Source organism: Anabas testudineus, chromosome 6, assembly GCF_900324465.2.
Source record: "Anabas testudineus chromosome 6, fAnaTes1.2, whole genome shotgun sequence".
In the NCBI taxonomy this organism is placed as follows: Eukaryota; Metazoa; Chordata; class Actinopteri; order Anabantiformes; family Anabantidae; genus Anabas; species Anabas testudineus.
This window is the reverse complement of record NC_046615.1, coordinates 3,211,294-3,231,231: the sequence shown is the minus strand read 5'-3', so window position 1 is coordinate 3,231,231 and position 19,938 is coordinate 3,211,294. Positions and strand designations below refer to the sequence as shown.

Sequence of the window (19,938 nt, the reverse complement as noted above, 5' to 3'; positions counted from 1 at the left end):
GACTTCCCACCTCATAACTCCAACTCAGGATGTATAAAATGTTTACTTTTTTTTTTTATTAGATTTTGACTTTTAAAAGTCAAAACCTCATTAACACAATTGCAACTTTTTAATCTCATTAGCGCGCTTTGCTTCTTAAGACGCGGTGAAACAGAGAGGAGTGAGACCTCCCGTTTGTCTCTAGCGGTCTCGGAGACCCGATGACGTCACGGCGGCGCATATATCCGCCCAGGTTCGCGGCTTCCTGCTGAGTCTCCCCTCTGACGCCTCGGTAGCGGTCCACGCTGCTGCTTCACCTCACACTCCAGAGCCCGGTAAAACCTCGCTATTTCTGGTACGTACACCCCCCTGTTGAATTGCACCAAGGCCGCGTATGTATGTATGTATGTATGTATGTATGTAGATATATATATGTGTGTGTGTTTTGTGAGCTATGGCGCTCGTTGGGCCGTGGCTGTGGGTGAAAGCGTGGAGGAAGATGCTCAACACGTTACCGTGTGGCAAGTTGATGAACACGAGTCACGTCCGTTCCTCAGTCTGGAGTTCAGTGGCGCTGCTGCAGCCTCAGCAGGGTCCTAATTAGCTTGTTAACGACCGCCAGCCTGCCACTGACGTTTAAAGCGTTTAAATCAGGAGCTGCTCCAAGAGCCTGAGACGTACTTTGAGTTGATGTAAGGTAAGAGTTAGCCTGACTTTTAACTCGCCGCCCGGCCTCGCAGTGTTCACGTTAAATGCTGTCCAGACCAGACACGAGTCTGTTTCTCTTTTTGTTGTTTCGCCTGTCGTGCTAATGGACGCAGACTGGTGATGTGCGCCAGCTGTGTGTAATGACAATCACGGGATCCGCTGCCCTCGTCTGTCTGTCGGACTCTGCTTCCTCTCTGCTGCCTGCTCTGCTACAGGCTAATCTCTTAGAAACACATCTGACTTTATCCATGTTGGCACTGTTTAGATGCGGCCGTCTCAGCAGTGATGTGCTCTTAGCTTGGGAGTGCTGCTCAGAGTATTTTACTTTCTCACTTAGCCCTGTACTAAGTGTGGAAAATGGGGAAGTGGTCCTTGTGGACTGGGCTCGCCCACCCCTTGACATCCGTGTTATTTGGAGTCTGCAATGCTGCCATTTGTCCACTGCTGCTGGTAGTCCTGCTATTTGCAGTGCTCACTTTCTGTCTGTCTTTAGCTCATGTGGGTAATTTGACCTGTAATGCAAGGCAGAACAGGCCACCTGCAACAATGGTGGATTTGGTAGTATAACCATGAGTGTGAAGATGGCATTTTGTTGAATAAGATTGCGGATGGATGTTTCTTGATCTGTTACTGGAGAACTCATCACTCACCATGGCCTGCCACTGTTGCCTTTGAGTCATCACATGTCATCTGCTCCGTGAGGGGCTTAGGATGTTTTTCAGTGAATGTCAGTGGTAGCAAAGCTTGTTCATTGTAAACACTGTACAGCTTGTTTTTGATATAGGAGCTGGTTTTCACTTTAGTCAGACATCGACTGCTCCTCTGGGACAGTTTGATGTCAAAGCTGTTTAACCTCAGCCTCAGGTGCCCAGTTTTAGGCATCAATTATTCAGAGTAAAGATGTGGCATCAGGGATCAACTTGCTGCCTGACTGTAAGCTACAGTAGGTTTTCCATACAGTTGATCAAAGGCCACAGAAGGGCCCAGGTGGGTAGCTGGGCTCAGGTATATGATTTCAGTACTTTGTTGGCCTGCAGACAACACTTTAACACTTTAATTTTACAAAAGCAGTTGATCAACTTCAGGAGGGCACCAGGTTCTCTGTTCAGGGAATACATCAGGGAAAGTGATGTCTTTACCTGTAGGTTGTCCCAGTTCTGCAGTGCTCTTCCCACACAGTGACTTAAACAGGGCATCAGCTTGGTTTATCAAGATGTCATTTTTAGCAGTTTTCTCACCCTATAGTTCACAGCATCTTTCCATAAAATACATGCACCTGTTGGTTTGTAGACAAGGCAGCAGGAATAAATGTGAGTCTCACTACTCTGCCAGTGAATGCAGCATAACCTCACTGGCATGCAGTTGTTTCCATCCAAACATTGTTACTCCTCTCAGATCTACAGCTTGTCACTCCACACTGCTTTAGAGGCTTCTGTTGTAAAAACTCCTGGCTGTTTTGTGCCAACTGTTCCCCCTTGCCGAAACGATATGCATGAGACCACAAAGAGGCGTGTGCATTAAATACTGTAGTGTTTGTCACATGCACGTCCATTTCTTCTTTACATCTTAATGTATGCTCCTAGACCTAGGCACTATTGGTGTCATTGTCAGTATTGGCACAATCATTCTGAAACAACAGAAGCCGTGTGCTTGCATGTTTGCATTGATCATGTCACTGTCAGGTTTTGCACACACCCTGAATTTAACACTTGCACAACACATACACAAACTGCACAAGCATAATAATGTGCTCTCTGTTAATACTAAACCATTTTAGATACCAAGAACTTTATTTAGATTTTGGCAAGAGGTACTTGGCCTCTGAGACCACATGCACTGGACATCTCTTCAAAGCCTGGTGACACCATTGCCCTTTGTATTTTTTTTTTTCTCTCTAAGAAGTTAAAGGAAACCTGCAATTTGAAGTTAAGTCTTTTTTGTGTGTGTGTTTGTTGTTTTTTTTGGTGTCTAATAGTTGATATACCTTGGCCACTAGCATGCACAGAAAACACTATTCAGTGCCCATGTCTAATCTTTTAACTGTTACATTATCATGATTATATAAGCATTCTCAAATGTTTATGCCAAACCTAATGACATCAAGAGTAGTGGAGGAATGACCCACACGACACCTTGGTTTAGTGTCTAGGGGGCAGAATGTGAAGTGATCCGTCAGTGCAGCTTGGTTACAGCTGGTGCTGTGACAGTACAGTTGGCTTGGCACAGGGTGTGCTGCAGCAAACTGTATCTGCAGAAATGACCAGAGCTCATGCAGGTGTCCAGAGAGTTGGTTCAGCTGAGGAAATGTTACAGTTCCACAGGGGATGGTGCCTTTTGTAATAGAAGAAAATATTCTTGTCACCTCTTTAACTCACAAGTGCTGTTGGTTATTTTTAGGCTACTGCTGTGTAGGTGGGGAAACTGAATTCAGACTGTAGTAAACTTCTAGATTTTATCTGCTGTCATGGTTGAAATGGGAACTGAAAAAGCCCCTCTTGTGCTAACGTGTTCAATGTTAACATCTGACTCTTAACCTCCAGTTGTGACAAACGCTTTACATACTGTAACATAGTTACTCGGACTGCAAAGCTGAATAACTGGTTTAACTGTAATTGCTACAAAACTCAGGCAACTATCACAGAATCTCACTTTAACATTTGAGCTGTAAAGTCAAGAGGAAGCTTAAAATGTTAAATTTGTATTTGGTGAAACCTTTAATATTGTTTCAGATTGGTTGTTCACAAGTCTTCTGAGATCTTGTCAGCTGTTTACACCAGGTAGTTCACAAGAAGATGCTTTCTGTGAGGCATATACATGACTCAAGAGTTGCCTCTATTGCATGCAACAATCACTTGTGATCAGAGAATAACTTCAGCAGATGCTGTCCTTGATTTTTATGCGCACCTACTTGGGTGTCTTGTTTCTGATAAAACAATGTCTTGTATGTTGTCACACAGCTGGAAAAATATTTTTATTGGCCATGTTTTGGTAGGGTTTATCAGTAAATAAACTGGGTAGATGTTTGTTTTTTTTTTCAGTTTATTGTGCAGAAGTATTTGGTTTTTGGTGTTGCATGAAATGGCAGGTGGATGTTTGTAGTTTTTGCTTGACACATTAAAGGAAACTGCATTTTGATGTTTCTCAAATGGCTATGCATTTAAGACCTCACCCTTTGTGTATTGGGGCATTTTTAATGGAAATTTTCACAAATTCTCAGCTTCCTGTGGTTCTAGTTTGAGTACATGTATAAAACTTTCTGTAGCACTATATTCACATTTCTGCTTCTAGCTGAAACTCAAGTTTCACAGGAATGGAATAGGGAAAACTAAGTGTTGGTTGCAGCTTTATTTGCGACTAGTTAACACTGCAAAAGAATCAGACTGACATTGGTCTCATCTGTGACCCCTGTGTTCTTCCCCCTGCAGGTGTTGCAGTGCTTGCCAAACAGGACTGCAGACATCATGGCAACCATCCCAGAATACTATGCAGGAAAAAACGTGCTGATCACAGGAGCAACAGGCTTCATGGGAAAGGTACAGTAGTGGCTGAAGAGGCAACTAGTTAATAGAACATGTGAGGTGGGCAGCAAGTTTAGAAAGCCTTTTAAGGAGATTCCCTAAAATGGAGTACCATACAATACTGATTTAATCATTAGTATGTGTGTATATACAGACTAACATCTATTCACACCTTTTAAGTGAAGCAAGGAGAAGATTGTTCACAACAATGTGACATGTTTGCCCTATTGTGTTAATTATTTTAGTATTAGCAGGAGTTGCTTATTTTTACAATCTGAGGGATGATCAATATGGCCAAGTCTTTATGCTTGTGGTTTTGCTGCCTCCTACTAAACACGAAGGCCATTGTTTTTTGGATGTTAAGTTTGCAGTTTGCTTGTTCAGATGTTGTGGAGGAAGAAGCATTCTGTTCCTGAACCACAGCCTCATGTCTGTCTAGTTCTGCAATGAACAAAATGAGCTTGCAGTAAGAAATGTTTGTTGCCTAGTATCAGCTCAGTGCTCCAAAGGGGGGGGGGGGGTTTAACTGGTTATGCTTGATCTGAAGACTGTATCATTATCTATACAAGGTGCTGCTGGAGAAGCTGCTGAGGTCCTGCTCAGGAGTTAAAACTGTCTATGTGATGGTCAGGTCAAAAGCTGGCCAGAGTCCTAAAGCCCGTGTGGTGGATATGATCAGCTGCAAGGTAAGTAGTGGGGTAGATGGCTGGGCTTGTGCTATAATTTACCAGTTTAACATGTAGCAACCAGCTTATACATGATATACATTTATTTTTATTTATTAGAACTGTTTCCTCAGCTCTTTGACAGATTACAAGAAGAGCAGCCAGGCTTTGCTGAGAAGATCATTGCAATTAACAGCGACCTCACCCAGCCAGAGCTGGATCTGAGTAAAGAGGATCAGGGCATCCTAATGGAAAATGTTAACATTGTCTTCCACTGTGCTGCCACTATCCGCTTCAATGAGCCACTCAAGTAAGTCTGCTCCTTGCCTCTCTAATGGCACTTCATAAATTAACATTAAGGTATGAAGCTGATGGTCTGTGCTTATTCAGTGAAAGTCAGCTAGGAGGCCATTCAATATTATGGGAGTTAGCTTAACAGTAAAAGCAAGTTGGTGTTGACACTGCCCTGTTTACAGTATACTGGGACACCTGACACCTCCCTCAGCAAATCAGCAAATCGCCTTATCTGGCAGGAAATTGGCAGTGTTTTTGCTAAACTAGGACACAGTTCTGATCACTGCTATCTAACTTTTGTATTTCATTTTAAGTTTGGTTCAAGTTTTTAATATAGCATTAAACTTGATTAAATCTGTGGAAAAGGATCAAAACAACCATGAATGTGTCATAGCAAGTACTTTTATTCATCTGTAACCTAGAACTGTTATCCAGATGCTACTAAACATCAGTTAGCCACACAGACCACTGGGTGATACGTTTCCTCATTACAGCATGTTGCCAGACCTGGCAGCCTAACTACAAGACAGTCATAATGGAAGTGGCAATAATGGGTTACATAACAGTTTACTTAAGAGGTTTGTTCTGTCTGTTCAGTGGAAAGCATGTGTGTCAAACTATCCATTTCTCTTCTGGTCTCAGAGATGCAGTGCAGCTGAATGTCCTGGCCACCCAGAAAATGGTGACATTGGCCCACAAGATGAAGCACCTGGAGATCTTCCTTCATGTCTCTACAGCCTACGCCAACTGTGATCGTGAGCTCATTGAGGAAATTGTCTACCCTCCCCCCGTAGACTACCACAAACTCATCGATACGCTGGAGTAAGCTGATCTGGGTTCTTTCTGCTATCATGCACTCAATGGGTTTTTAAGAATGTTTCTTTGGACTTATTAATGGTAGAAAAGTATAATCAAGCTTAACAACATGCACTGAGCATGCCAGCTTGGCCTACTAAAGTTAGAGGCTGCCAATAGCTGAACTACATTAGTGATTCATTAGAACCTGCAGAATGAATAGAGATTAGTTGGTCAAGCTAAGAGGTATGTATAGCAGTGCTTTTGATGCTGCAGCAGCTCTACTCAACTAGTATATTTTTAAAGTATTAAGAGCGCTGGAGAAAACATTTAATTGGCAAAAACTGCCTTCTGAGTGGGAAGTTGGCAACTTCAAACTGAGCACTGGCCTCTCTGGCCACCCAATCGAATGGTCTGGTTCCATCACTGCAAGGGATTCAGAATTATTTAGTTTTGAGGTGTGCATTGTATAGTGACTCCCACATTTCAGGTGGAGGGCACCATGTCACTTGATTTGACATGGCTTGAACATGGTGCTGTTCTGTAAATGCTACAAATGAATCTGATCCTAATGCAGTGGCCAGAACTGGCCTAAGCAGTATGTAAATAGCAGTTGAATTGCATGATCTCCCAGCTCTCAGATATTTGCTGCAGATGTCTGTCCACATGTGACACATTCCCAGTTCCAGTGTAGACAGGAAGCTGAATGATAAAATTAGACTTTTGGGCACTTCCTTACTAATATCAAGGTCAGACAGGAAATGAGTGGAGGAAGAAGCATGGCATGAAATGAGGTCCTGCAGCATGTAACAGTCTTTTAGCACTAGGCTGGTTTTTGTTTGGGTTTAATTTTTACATAATACAGTAATGATTGTCTGTGGTTTAAGTTATGTTGGGGTTAAATATATTTTTTGAAAATGTTTTCCCTCCTAGGTGGATGGATGATGACCTAGTGACAGCACTGACTCCCAAGCTGATAGGAGCACGTCCCAACACATATACCTACACCAAAGCCCTGGCTGAGTATTTGGTGCAGCAGGAGGCAGGAGACCTCAACATAGCCATTGTCAGGCCCTCCATAGTTGGAGCCAGCTGGAAGGAGCCCTTCCCAGTGAGTGACTCAAGCTATTAGTGTTGCAGTTTAAAGATGATCTGTAAGTGAGGGGTTATCAACTTGAAGTGATTAAAACTTGTTTTGATCTACCATTTAAACAATGCATCAAGAACATTCTACTGCTACCCTTGGCTTGAGATCTAGAATGGGCAGCTTGACATGAGTTGGGAGGGTCAATTAGTTCTACATAAGATCACAAGAGTACTGCTAGGAGGCAGCATAACAGATTTCAACAGTTCTCCTTCTGTTATCTGTTCTGTGCAAACAGTGATGGTGAGTTGGTGTTTCCACAAGGGCTTTAGAGTATTTATACCCTTTCACTTGCAATTGTGGTGTTTTGAATGGATGTCTTTCATCTACATAAATCTACAATAGTGTAGGGAAGCCCCTGTATAAGCCTTTATTGTTGCATATAATGTGGAATGACTTTTTTTTTTTTTTTTTTTTTTTTTTTTAAAAGGGTTGGATTGATAACTACAATGGACCTAGTGGAATATTCATTGCAGTAAGTACTGTGGACAGACTATGTAGGTGGTTTTATGAACTCTAGATATTGATTATTACCATAATGAAATAAGTGTGGATACAAAAATTGGCAACTTGCAGTACAGTTGTACACTTTCTAGTGCTGTTATTTCTCTCGATGCCCTTTGTTCAATCTTATCTTAATGGACTTTCCCTATGTAGGCTGGTAAGGGGATCCTGCGCACAATGAGGGCGTCTAATGATGCTGTTGCCGATCTGGTGCCTGTGGATGTGGTCATCAACACCACGATTGCTGCAGCATGGTACTCTGGAAAACAAACATGCAGGTTGGCACCACACATAATGTTCTTGCATTGTTCATTTTAAAGTTTGTTTGAGATTTCTATTTTGTTTTGTCCCCCAGTAGTGCTTGGTAACAAATCTCTTTCCCACCACAGGTCTAAAAACATCCCAGTGTACAACTGCACAACTGGTGGGATCAACCCATTTCACTGGGGAGAAGTTGGTATGACATCTGTTCTTACCTAAACACAGGAGTTGTCAATGACGCTTATGCTTTAAATAGGATGTCATAATGATATTTAAAGAATCCACTGCATGTCACACCTAAGCTGATATATAAGACATTAAACTAATCCCTCATCAATACTACATGCATTACAACAGATGTTGGTATTAAAAATACACATAAAATAGACCAATGTTATCTGCTGCAACTTCAGGAGTTTGATTGTGACTTTGCACAAAAATTGAGTCTATGTAATGTTTCACATTTGAGATTCATATGGATATAACATGTACATAAATGGTTCATGGTTTTCAGGTGTTGACAGGAAAAATGGAAGTTTTGACATTTGACCTTTTGAATTCAGTCTGAAAACATCTTGTTAAAATTATCCACATCTGAGTCAAGTAAGGCTATACAGAGTAATGGGAACAGAAATTTACTATGCTGGCCTTTTTTAAAGACTGAAGTCCACTGAAAGCTGTAACATTTCACCCCATGATCCATTTTTGTAACTTTTCTGAAGCTTATGATTATCTCTCACAACTTTCTTTGCCCAGTGTGTTTGTGGATTTATAGAGTTTGACTTTAAACCACTAAAATGTGGACATTTGAACACTGGCCTATTTGTATTTAATACTCCTGTGTAAAAGTTGTGCATTTACAGAGCTCTAGCCTGCTCATATCCGCCTTGAATTTGTGGTTGACACAACATTGGGCACTGCTAGCATAAAACACAAATCTCAGACTCAACTGTCAACAGTTGAGTTGCATTGTGGGTAATAATGGCACAATCATTTGCGCTTTGAAATGTAGGAATAAACTGGTGTTAAACTATTCCCACTGTATGGGCTAGGCTTTCTGTCAGCAGGCATGGATGGCATCGCATAACATGCAAATTAAACTACTCGGCCTACAGTAACTTGAAAATAACTGTACCTGTTTGAAAATCACAATTTCCTTTATCACTCAGCCTTAGCTTTCCTGCATCAACTATAATTGTGTTAAAGCTTTGTTTGCCCATTGAATGCTGCTCAGTGGAATGCTCTCAAATCCCAGTCACACTGGCTTTAAAATCTAATTGAGACTTGGGGTTAATTGTGTACCATAGCAACAGAAGTTGACAGAACATTGTAATAAATTTGACTGTCTAAGATGGTGTGACATATTCACAAGCTCCAGAACAGCAATGAAGACCTTGTCATTGTGGCTTAAAGCATTGGACTTGGTGTAAAATTTTGAACTGCTAATTGACTTGTGTTGAACAACCTTCTGTTTCTTAGAGTACCATGTAATATCCACATTCAAGAGGAACCCCCTTGAGCAGGCCTTCCGTCGGCCCAATGTTAATCTCACATCCAATCACCTAATCAATCAGTATTGGATTGCTGTGAGCCACAAGGCTCCGGCCTTTCTCTATGATATGTATCTCAGGCTGGTTGGACGAGAGCCCAGGTAACGTGTTGTCGCCGCTGCCTCGGACGTACCACACCTGTTCTGTTTCAGTGCCAAATTCCCCTACACGCCTACCTCTGCTGCTTTACTGCTCACTTTTTTAGTGTAGCCTAATGTTGTAGCTGTGATGCTAAGGTGTTGAAAGATGCTTGCATGCAGTTTTGTTCGAGTGTATAACCCAGCTGCTCACCTGCATAAACAGGATTACTCATGGGTTCTGCACTCTTTACATTTTGCTACTTGCAATGTCAGCATTGTCTAGGTTCCCAAAATGTCAGCACTAAGGTGTTCTCAGTCCATCCAATAAATGGACTATGGGGGACCTTTAGTCTAGACACTTGGGAACCCAGACATTTTTGATCTGCGGACAGTTTAGATGTCGAGGTGCCAATGACGGGCCTGTTGCACAGGTCCGGCCTTTTGCGTAATGTTGAGGAGGAAAGGCACATTCTTCATCTCGTCCTTCTTCTCCTGTCATGTGTATCTCTTTTCTACAGAGTACTGTATAAACATGACCTTCAAGACCAATCCCTTAGAGCAGGCCTTCAGAAGGCCCAATGTCAATCTGCGCTCCAACCCATTTACTAATCAGTACTGGACCACTGTCAGCCACACGCTGCCAGCCCTGCTCTATGACGGCTATCTCAGGCTCACAGGCCGCAAGCCCCGGTAAGGTTGCAACACCGCAAAGACCCTCATGGATAGTGGGAAGAAGGGGCAGGAGAGGGTGGGGGGGGGGCACAAGGTGAGCCTAATTAACAGTGTACACTGTTTTCTGGAAGTGCATGGTTTTTTTTTTTTCTTTCTTGAATTCAAAGGCTTGTTTTTCTGTCAAGCCATGTGACCATGACATCATATCAACTCACCCAATCATGAAAACCCTGAGGCACCATGGGGCTTTTTGGTCCATCTAGAAAGTTGTTAAGTCTCAGGCAGACATGTCACACTGAAACAATTGTTTTGCATGTGAACTTAACAGCTTCCATTGCTTTTCTCACTCTTTGGGGAAAAAAAAATACCTTTAAAACGGTGTTGGTTGGCCACAGTGCTGTTGGAAATTGATTCAGCTTTATAGTTAAATTACATGTATGGGTGGTGTTGGATCCTAGTTGGGAGTGTCGCTAACATAAGTAACCATCTCTGCTTTTGTGCTACTAATCAGCCATGCATGTATCGCATCCTATGAATCTCACCTTTACAGGAGGAGGAATCCGAGTCATCCGTCTGCTTTATTGTAACTGACTTCAAATATAGTATGGCTCTGTTTTACATGGTTACAACCATATTTTTAAAAAGAGAAACTTAAATTTGTGGCTTACCGAGTAACTGTGCAGTTTGAAGACTCAGATCTTATATCCTCCATCTAATCTGTGCTGCTGGTTTTTAATTCTTACTTTAGTTACTGCAACACTTTTTACCTGGTTTTCAGTGTCACTTCAATTATGATCACTTGAATTGGTAAATGTAGTGGATTCACTTGTGTTAACAGGATGGCAGTATTCTTGAGACTGGAAAGCAGAGTTCATTCAATTTGCATTGTGATTACTTGCACATATCTAAATTTTGCTCATGGCTCTATTTGTCAGCGTACTTTGTCTGTTTTCCTGGCCAACACCAAGATTTATTCCAGTTAGACCTCAGCTGACTTTCGCTGTCCAGCTAAGAAATTGGCACCCTAATAGCATACAGTGCTGTGGAAAAAATAACTTTTTTTTTACTGGCAAATTGGGTTTTATAAAAAAAAACTGCAAACATCTCACTTCTGTTTTATTCTTTATCTTATGAAGGCAATCGCTTGTCTTCAAAACTAATGGTCCTGGAGTATTTCACCTATTACTCTTGGGTGTGGAACACACCGTTTTCTTGTGACACTTGTTGGTCTACACACAGCACTGTCTACCTCATCTGCCTATATTAATTATTGGAATAGAAATTGGTGATTCATGTCACTTGATATGAAATGCATAACCTTGAAACAGTTGGATTTGAATCTAAATTAAGTTTACAGTAAAGCTTCAGTCCAGCCAATCCTGGCCCAACACATTTGAATTCTCAGCTCACCCCTCTTATCCCTACCAACACGGTTTCTTTACTCTGCTCACATGGCTCCTCTTTCTGCTACGCTTCCCACATACGCCATCTGTTTTGTCCATCTTCCCTCTGTCTCTATTGTGCCATTCTTTTCCTTATGTCAAACTTCTCACTTCCTTCTCTGTTGCTTTAATTGCTTTATCTTAGGATGATGAAGACAATCACTCGTCTTCACAAAGCCATGATGGTCCTGGAGTATTTCACCAGTCACTCCTGGGTGTGGAACACAGACAATGTGGCCATGCTGATTGCCCAGATGAGCCCAGAGGATAAGAAGGTAGGGACAAAAGATGTCATTCACACTTTGTCCGTGTTGTAGCTTGTGCAGGGGCTGCAGCAGACATTTATATACTGAAATGTGTTAATGTCTCATAGCAGGCCAGCTACAATAGTGAGTAATGCATTCACTAGTTATTTTGGTGAATAAAGCCATTGTTCAGAACTTCTAGGGGAGAACAAAATCTGCACTTCCTGACACTGACTTGTTGTCCCTATCCTCTTGACAGAAGAATGCTCTGTATGTTGTGTAGGCTTTATAGTTATTCAAGGAGTGAAGTCACAGAGCACCATTAGAAGGCCTGCTTAACCCCACCTAAGTTTCACTTAAACAAGCTATGTGCTGGTGAGCTTTCATCACAAAACTAGTCTTCATTTTGTCCTCACAGCAGAATGCATCACTTGATAAATTAGAATTGAGCCTGCTAGAGCTGTGGCACCGATCATGACCCATGATGCTAAAACACTTTGGGAATTTGTTACATACAAATTGGAGGACCTATTTACTAGAGTTGAAAGTCTACTTTTAATGTTTGTGCAGAGGAGTGTGTGTGTGTGGGGGGGGGGGGGGGGTAGCACTCCATACAATGTTAACATTAAGCTCAGAGCCTTGACGGTGTATCCTTGTCTTAGACTTGCCATCATCTTTGAGAGTAAAGGCTTATTGTTAGAATTGTCTTCCAGGAAAGGGGTAATGGTGGGTTTTTTCTTTTCTCCCCTCTGCAGGTGTTTAATTTTGACATGCGCCAGCTGCACTGGCCAGAATACATGGAAACTTACTGTATGGGCACCAAAAAATACCTCCTGAATGAAGAGCTGTCAGGCCTGCCTGCTGCACGCAAACACCTGAATAAGTAAGACTAAAGACTTGGATCTCTACTTGTCTTAACTCCTACAGCCATTGTAAGATGTACTGTGACCTCCTATTGGTGGTTCACATGAGAAGATTACCCTTATTAAAGTTACTACATAAATGTCAACATTTTCCCATTGCCTGCATTTTCAAGTATTACAGTTCATCCTTTAATGTATCTTTCATCAAATTAGTTTTGTCTAATCTGTTTATTTCTAGTGGAGCAGTTATTACAGTAATCCACTAACTTGCATATAATTCGGCCTACAGAAATTAAAGGGAATCAAGAAATGCCAAATGACCACATTTATGATTGGTCTATATATTATACATTTCTTTCTTTTTGTTTTCCAGACTGAGGAACATCCGCTACACCTTCAACACCATCCTGGTTGTTCTCATCTGGCGAATCTTCATCGCCCGCTCCCAGATGGCCAGAAACATCTGGTATTTTGTGGTGAGCCTGTGCTACAAATTCCTCTCCTACTTCAGAGCTTCCTCCACCATGAGATAATGAGCCAGGGGGACACAGTTGTGTTGACAAAGCAGGGGGGGTGAAGATGTGAAGAAAATGGCTGTGGATTATGACAGGTCTCAAACAGTACTATATGGTCTCTGGCACTCAAGGATTAAGTAGAACTGTTAAAATGTCATGAACAGACAGCTCTTGGGTGAGCCTTGAAGTCCACAGCAGCCTAATTGTTGCCCATCTCAGAGCTATCTAACCGATGTCTAGCAATTCATGTGGAGGACAAGGAGTTCTCTCAATGTACAGCACTTGGACTAGTTGGAAGAAGCAGCACCACGCACACTCATACTGTTAATCCCCACTCTAACTCCCTGGTGCCAGTTTTTCTACTCAGTACTGCCTGCAAACTTGCTCCATCTCATTGATCTGCTCACCTAGCTGCGAAACAGAACTATGCATTCAACAATCTTGTGCCACGAAAGCCGTCAAACTGGTTCTGAGTCAGCCCAGGCTCAGTCATGTACTGGTACTGCAAGTCTCTTCTGTATGTGGGGTGTGTGTGGTTTTTTTTTTTTTTTTTTTTTTTTTTTTTTTTCCCTTCCCTCTCTGAAGTTTGTTGGATGCTGGTCAGTTTTGTGGTGGTGGGATTTTCATCTGGCAGTATATACTACACTGTAACTTTGTAGCTGGTTTTGCACATTTGGTTGAAGGCAGTTGAGGGATGGTTCTGCCTCATTCAGGGCTGGGCTCACCTTAGCATCATGATCTCCAGACCAGTCTTTCCCTCAAGTGTCTTTCAGCTAGTGGTTGTTGTGGTGCACCAGCAGCTTGGTTCAAAGAAAGTTGATCAGCAATACTGACCGTTAATTCAGATTTATCTTTGGCTTTTCCCTCTTCCTCCTTGGTAATAACATATCCTCAACACTGCATTCCTGAATGACTACTCTATGCCTACTGACAACTCTAAATTTCTTAAAATTTGACAAAGCACAATATAGATGGCAATTTCATAGCATTGTCAGGTCATGGTACTCTTCAGCAGACTTTGTAAATGAAGCTAATACTTGCTCTACAGTTTCCCTTTGTCATTCACAGCAGTTGTAAAGCTACTTTTGCCAAAATGTCTCTTAGCTCTGTCTTTTAGCTCAGAGGGTGGAGACAGTTGGAGTTGAGGATATTTTCAGGTTTGGCTGCTTCTCCCATTTCCTCAGTTACTGATTGACATTTATTATGCTAGTACACTATTTCAGGTAGCCTTAACTGTAGCTCATCTAAAAGGTGGTGTGGTTTTTTCTTTTTTTTTTTTTTTTTTTTTTTTTTTTTTTTTTTTCCCCGCCCTCAGTGTGTGAGATGGCTCAGCTTGTCATGTGCTACTGCACTTTGTCTTTTTACTTAATTTAATTTGGACATAAATGTTTACTTCCATTTTTAGTTATGTATGCATATCTTTACCCTCTGAATGTCCGGCGGTTATTAACAAATTTCACAGCATGAGCCCATTTACAGGATTATGTGTAGTTTAACAGACCCTAATGGAAGTTGTGCATGAAGTTTTGTCAATACTCAATGTGAGATGAGAGCAATCAGATCTATGGTTTTGTAATTGTGTACAGCATTTTGTAGACTGGGGGGGTAAATTTTAGGGCTATTTACAGTTAAACAATGTATTTTTATGCTTACAGTGGCTATTTTACTGACTCGGAGCTTGTTCAACCAATTGCAGCTGCTGTAGATATGTAAACATAAGCGCAGTATGTCTAGAGCTGGATTGAATATGGTTTCTTGTTACAGTTTATATCTTCTGAATGTAATAGAAAACACAGCCTGGATTCTTTGCACAGCCAGAATCTTCCCAGCTCATTTACCAATTTAACCATACTAATTGCCATTAACATGAAGAGTGTTCAGTGGAGGGCGGTGTGATTCTTGCTGTTGTCAGCCTTTCCTTGTGACTGAACAAATGGTCAGTTTTGTCAGTGACAGTTTCTGTGGTGTGCTTGGTGGAAAGTGTGGTCTAATTCAGGGTTATCCTTCAAGCTCAGCATCACTGTGATTTGAGAAGTGAAATGGCCGAATGGGTACCTTTTTTCATGTTCTTGCGTTTGATGTCCCTACTACTGAATTGTTTGTCAAACAGGGCCTTTGCACTAAAGTAACATCTGCATCAACTCTGCTTGGAACAAGTTCTTGAATGCTCACATTTGATCCAATATTTAGTTTTAAACTATTTGCATAACACTAAATATTTTCCCTTGTTTTGGATGAGAGGCTACAGTCAGCTGATGGTTGGCTTGGCATAAAGACTGAACAGAGGGAAATGACTACCCTGGTTATGTTAAAATCAGCAATCCACTCAAATCTCCCATCAGCTTGTCTCAGCCAGTAAATCCCTGGAGTCAAATGGTTGCACCACACAACTATAGGAAGCTACTGTTGCCATGCTGAGAATAGGTTTGAAATACGACTCACTTTACATGTATTGTCTACACATGGTTTATTCAGGTTTAAAATTGCCAAAAGTTGCCTTTATACAGTCAAATTAGCATTCTCACCTTTTTTTTTTTTTTTGTGCTAAGCTAAACAGTTATTGTGCAGACATGAGTTGTCTTTTGACAAGGCTAATATTCACACACTTGAATGTGGATAATCTAACAGGACTTGTGTGATTGATCAGATTTTAGTGACACTGGTGCAACCCAGTTGTTAGAATTTGGTCCAGATGCCGCAGAGTCTTGATTAACAAACTTGACGCATCACATTCCAACTGTATCCTGATCACTTTAACTTATGAATACACACGTCTTTGAAATGACCAAAGCCTCTACTTTGACCGAATCATTCATTCAATTGTTCATATCCTCGGTGTAAACGGTTACATAGGTTTTCGGGCTCTGTCATTTTGACAGTCACGAGGTCTTCAAACTCATCTGCATCCCCCCCCTTCCAAACTAATTCTATTCTTTAAAAACGGCTAACCATTCTGTTACATTTTGTTCTCGGACATGTTACCAGCCTTTTCCTCCATGTTTCTGATGTGATGGTGCATTGATCACTCGTGCCAAAGTAGGAGTGGTGGCTTTATTTTGTTGACTATACCAGCTTTATGTTCTCATGACTCAAATAATCTGCTGCTTCTTTACATAGCCAACACAGCATGGGCCCATATGCTTGGTCTGATGAATTCAGACTTGTTAGAGTGCCAGTGTTAATTTTTCCAATGTTCATGTGGTTCTTGAGATAATGGTCATCGCTCCTGCTTTGAGCAACTTTACTACAGGCCACTGTTTGACAGGCAAGTTCTTACAACAGATGTCGATGTGAAGCTCCAAAAACAAATCAATGGGTGCCTTGTGTGTAAACCAAAAGCAATGAATAAATGTTTAATCATCCTCTTGACTCAGGTGTGTTCTTTTGACTGTAGGCATTGCGTCTTTACCAGTGTTGGGGGGGGGGGGGGGGGGGACAAATGATCCATTAATCTCAATCTGTCCAGCTGACCTGTTTCCTGTGGGGCATAACTGATCTGCCACCCTCTTTGAAGGTAGATTAAAGTGGAGGTTATTGAATCACTCCATTAAGATTTAATGCTGCTATTGAGGATTATACTTAAATGGAGGGTGTGGCCTGTCCCATTTTGGTTGACTCAGTTTTCATATTCCAGAAATGACTGCAAGGGTAACATCCTGAAGTTTAGTGCTAATATTTGGAAAGTCTAAAACTTGTAGTATTGGCTGTTTAAAACCACAACTTAGGGATATTCTTTTTTTTTTTTTTTTTTTTTTTAAATGGTGTCCCAACAGGCTAACAAATTTGAACGAAACTCCAATCACATGCCACAGAATTAGGCATTAAGTCAAAGTAGATTTAAAATGGCTTCCTACAATTGACCAAAACTCAGTCTATGGAAACGGTTTTGTCAGGTTGAAACTTAAGGTACACAATGATTTAATGTGAGATCTAAAACTCAGCTCAACATGGGGCTCAACGTGCTAAAAATGTATTAGAATCACAAATGAAATGCAGTATATGTAGTTTTAACTATAGCATTAATACTGCATATTTCTACCACCTTTGTATCACAATTTATTTGACCCAGTTTTACATCCTCCTGCTTTGAACTTTAACAAATCCCATGAAAAAGAAATTTACTCAATGTAATGACTGTGCTACAGCTCTCACCAAATGAACACCACACTGACCAGTACAACTTGTGTTGTCAGGGAAATTTGTCAGTGTTTTAATCTTTAAACGATGCGACAGTGCTCTATAGCATAGAAGAATTTGCTAAAAGTAATGTTCTACATTCGCACACTAGACACCATCTTATCTTGACAAAATGTAAAACATCAGCCTTATCAAATATTTACATTTTTAGTTATACTATGAGTCTGGACTCCAAGTATTGCTCAGTAAGTAGTAAATATCAAACATGTTTCAGATGTGAAGAGATCTAGATATCCAAGATAAGCCAAAGACACGTGAGGGAACTGTCTGGATACTTATTAGTTTCTCGTGTTCAACTTTATACAAACAGATCTTTAACAGCTGGCGTCTGTGCTGATTTCCACTTGTAGACCCTATTATCCTACAATGATGTGAGTCCTTAGTATTTTACAGTACGCTCCTCCCAGCGGCGCCTGGCAACAGCCGCATGGCAACTGTGGCTCGGCAACCATGCCAAGCACTGAGTCACAACTAGCAATGATCACCCAGTGGTGCCTGGGCCACTGGGTTGCATAAACAGGAACCAGGAGCTTTACAGGGCTTAGAGTCGGAGCCCGGAGGCAGAAAACACACTCTCATCTTTACCATACACGACTGTTAATTTGACTTTCCAACACTTTTTTTTTTTTTTTGTAAATCTCTGCATTTCCTAATTTACTGCCAGGACAATGGTGATATTATCTACTGTATAACCAGTTTCTGAAAGCTTTTAGCTTTAAATGTGAGGTGATTTTACTGGGAAAACTCTGCCGTTCAGGATCGCACTGCATAGTAGAACTGGAATATAAGCACTAGTAAAGAACATGGGCAAATTAAAATCAGATACTTACTGCTGCAGCTATATTTCAGCAATTAAGGTACTTTAACTTTAGCCTTAAAAAAACAAAAACAAAAAAAAAAACAATTGTTGAATGTATTTAACTAGTCAGCAGTGATTAGCAATATATTTTCGCACATACACTACTAAAACCAGTCTAGCATGTGTGGATTGGTATACTTGTTTGCAACATGTCATTGTATGTCACACATGTCATTACCACCTTGTAGATCTACACCGGATTTTATGGTCCCCCCCAGATAACAATCCTACCAATGTTCCTACCAATGCTACTAAAAACTGTTTAAACTGTTATACCTTTATAAGCAAGTAAAGTCAGGCTTATATTTATGAGCTTGCTTTGCTTCCCCAAGTGTACAATGCGTTTAAATCTGAGTCCATGTAGACTTGTGTATATCACATGTCCTTAAAACCTAACAGTCATCATTTAGATTATGATGCTGTTCTTTCAGCAGACCTAGAAAGGCATTATTGCCAGTGCTCTCTCTAAATGTGTCTACATGTTACCTGAGAAGTGTTACTGCACTTAGGTGAAAACTTGAATGACAGATATTACGTGGCCTGAAAACAAAATATAACCTGTGTGGTGCTGGTGGTACCAGCACCACACAGTCGACACCAAGGAAAACTGTTCAGCTCAGTGATCCCACGATGGTGGAATGAGCTGCCTATCTCTGCACGCTCAGCCACCTCACTTGCAATCTTTAAAAAACTGCTGAAAACAGAACTCTTCCGCATCTTCCTTTAAACTTAAAAAAAAAAAAAAAAAAAAAAAAAAAAAAAATTCTACCCTTTCATTCTCACATCTCTTGAAACAGAAACACTTTTTTGATAGCACTTTGCTTTGATGTTGTTTCTTCTTGACTTAGATTTTGTTTGCTTGCCTTGTTCCTCACTTGTAAGTCGCTTTGGATAAAAGCGTCTGCTAAATGACAAAATGTAAATGTAACCAAAATATATCCTGCTTCCTATTAAAGAAAAATGTGTTTTGTGGTAACACCCACTGCGTTGTCTTCACTAACAGAGCTAAAAGTATTAAAGGAAAATTGCCAGCTCCTCTCAGGTTAATGCAGGACATAGACACCACCACACAAAGTAAGAATATTAGCACGACTGCTTTAAGAATACATTTCCATTTAGCCATTTATCAGAGCTTATATGCAAAGTTTACAAGTTAAAGTCAGAATAAACTTAAGGAGGTCTTTGCCTAAAGACCCTTACTGGTGGTAGGCTACAGCCAGGATTCAAACCCAGATCTCCTGCATGGAGGACAGCAATGTTACCACTACACCATCCAGAATACAAGGATACTAGATTTAAATGAGGCTACCACCTGCTCCCTAATATGATACATAGCAGCTTCAGCTACATCTGACTCATGCTGTTGTCTTTACGCAGATAGAGCTGTCCAGTACAGAGCTCAGTTTCCTGTGTCACATCTAGTAAAGCTTTGCCTCAAAGGTCACACTGACCACCGCAGATTGTCTGGTATTGTGTGGCTTTCAGGAGCTGTTTGACTGCGGGTCACAGTCACACTGCTGTAAACCTAAAGCTTAACAAAATGAAATATGGGTTTAGAAACCAAAACCTGTGGTTCACATATGCAGAGGTAACAAGCAGCCTATGTTGGAGCTTGGTCTGCATTTTTTTGTGTCTTTGGATGTTTTA

General features: G+C 41.1%; 1 protein-coding gene across 2 annotated transcripts; it reads left to right on the top strand.

Moving 5' to 3' along the window:
* Positions 1-173: 173 nt before the first annotated feature.
* On the top strand, positions 174-16,597 carry far1 (fatty acyl CoA reductase 1). Of its 2 annotated transcripts, none has more exons than XM_026365416.1 (13): positions 174-334; positions 4,113-4,220; positions 4,775-4,891; positions 5,005-5,180; positions 5,807-5,986; positions 6,893-7,070; positions 7,534-7,578; positions 7,761-7,885; positions 7,997-8,064; positions 10,017-10,188; positions 11,758-11,887; positions 12,613-12,740; positions 13,094-13,253. In XM_026365416.1, exons 2-13 carry the CDS (start codon positions 4,149-4,151, stop codon positions 13,251-13,253), a joined length of 1,551 nt encoding a protein of 516 aa, XP_026221201.1. In that variant the 5' UTR covers positions 174-334; positions 4,113-4,148. The 2 variants fall into 2 exon arrangements, with proteins under 2 accessions (XP_026221201.1, XP_026221200.1); XM_026365415.1 differs by lacking the exon at positions 10,017-10,188 and adding an exon at positions 9,348-9,519 and having other exon boundaries at positions 175-334; positions 13,094-16,597.
* Positions 16,598-19,938: the final 3,341 nt, after the last annotated feature.

What these genes read in the sequence shown, in the direction of transcription:
- far1 (XM_026365415.1), top strand. Translation starts at nt 4,149, where the DNA reads ATGGCAACCATCCCAGAATACTATGCAGGAAAAAACGTGCTGATCACA. An exon ending in CTGGTTGGACGAGAGCCCAG is followed by an intron (nt 9,520 to 11,757) that starts GTAACGTGTTGT and finishes GCTTTATCTTAG; the next exon opens with GATGATGAAGACAATCACTC. An exon ending in GCACGCAAACACCTGAATAA is followed by an intron (nt 12,741 to 13,093) that starts GTAAGACTAAAG and finishes TTTGTTTTCCAG; the next exon opens with ACTGAGGAACATCCGCTACA.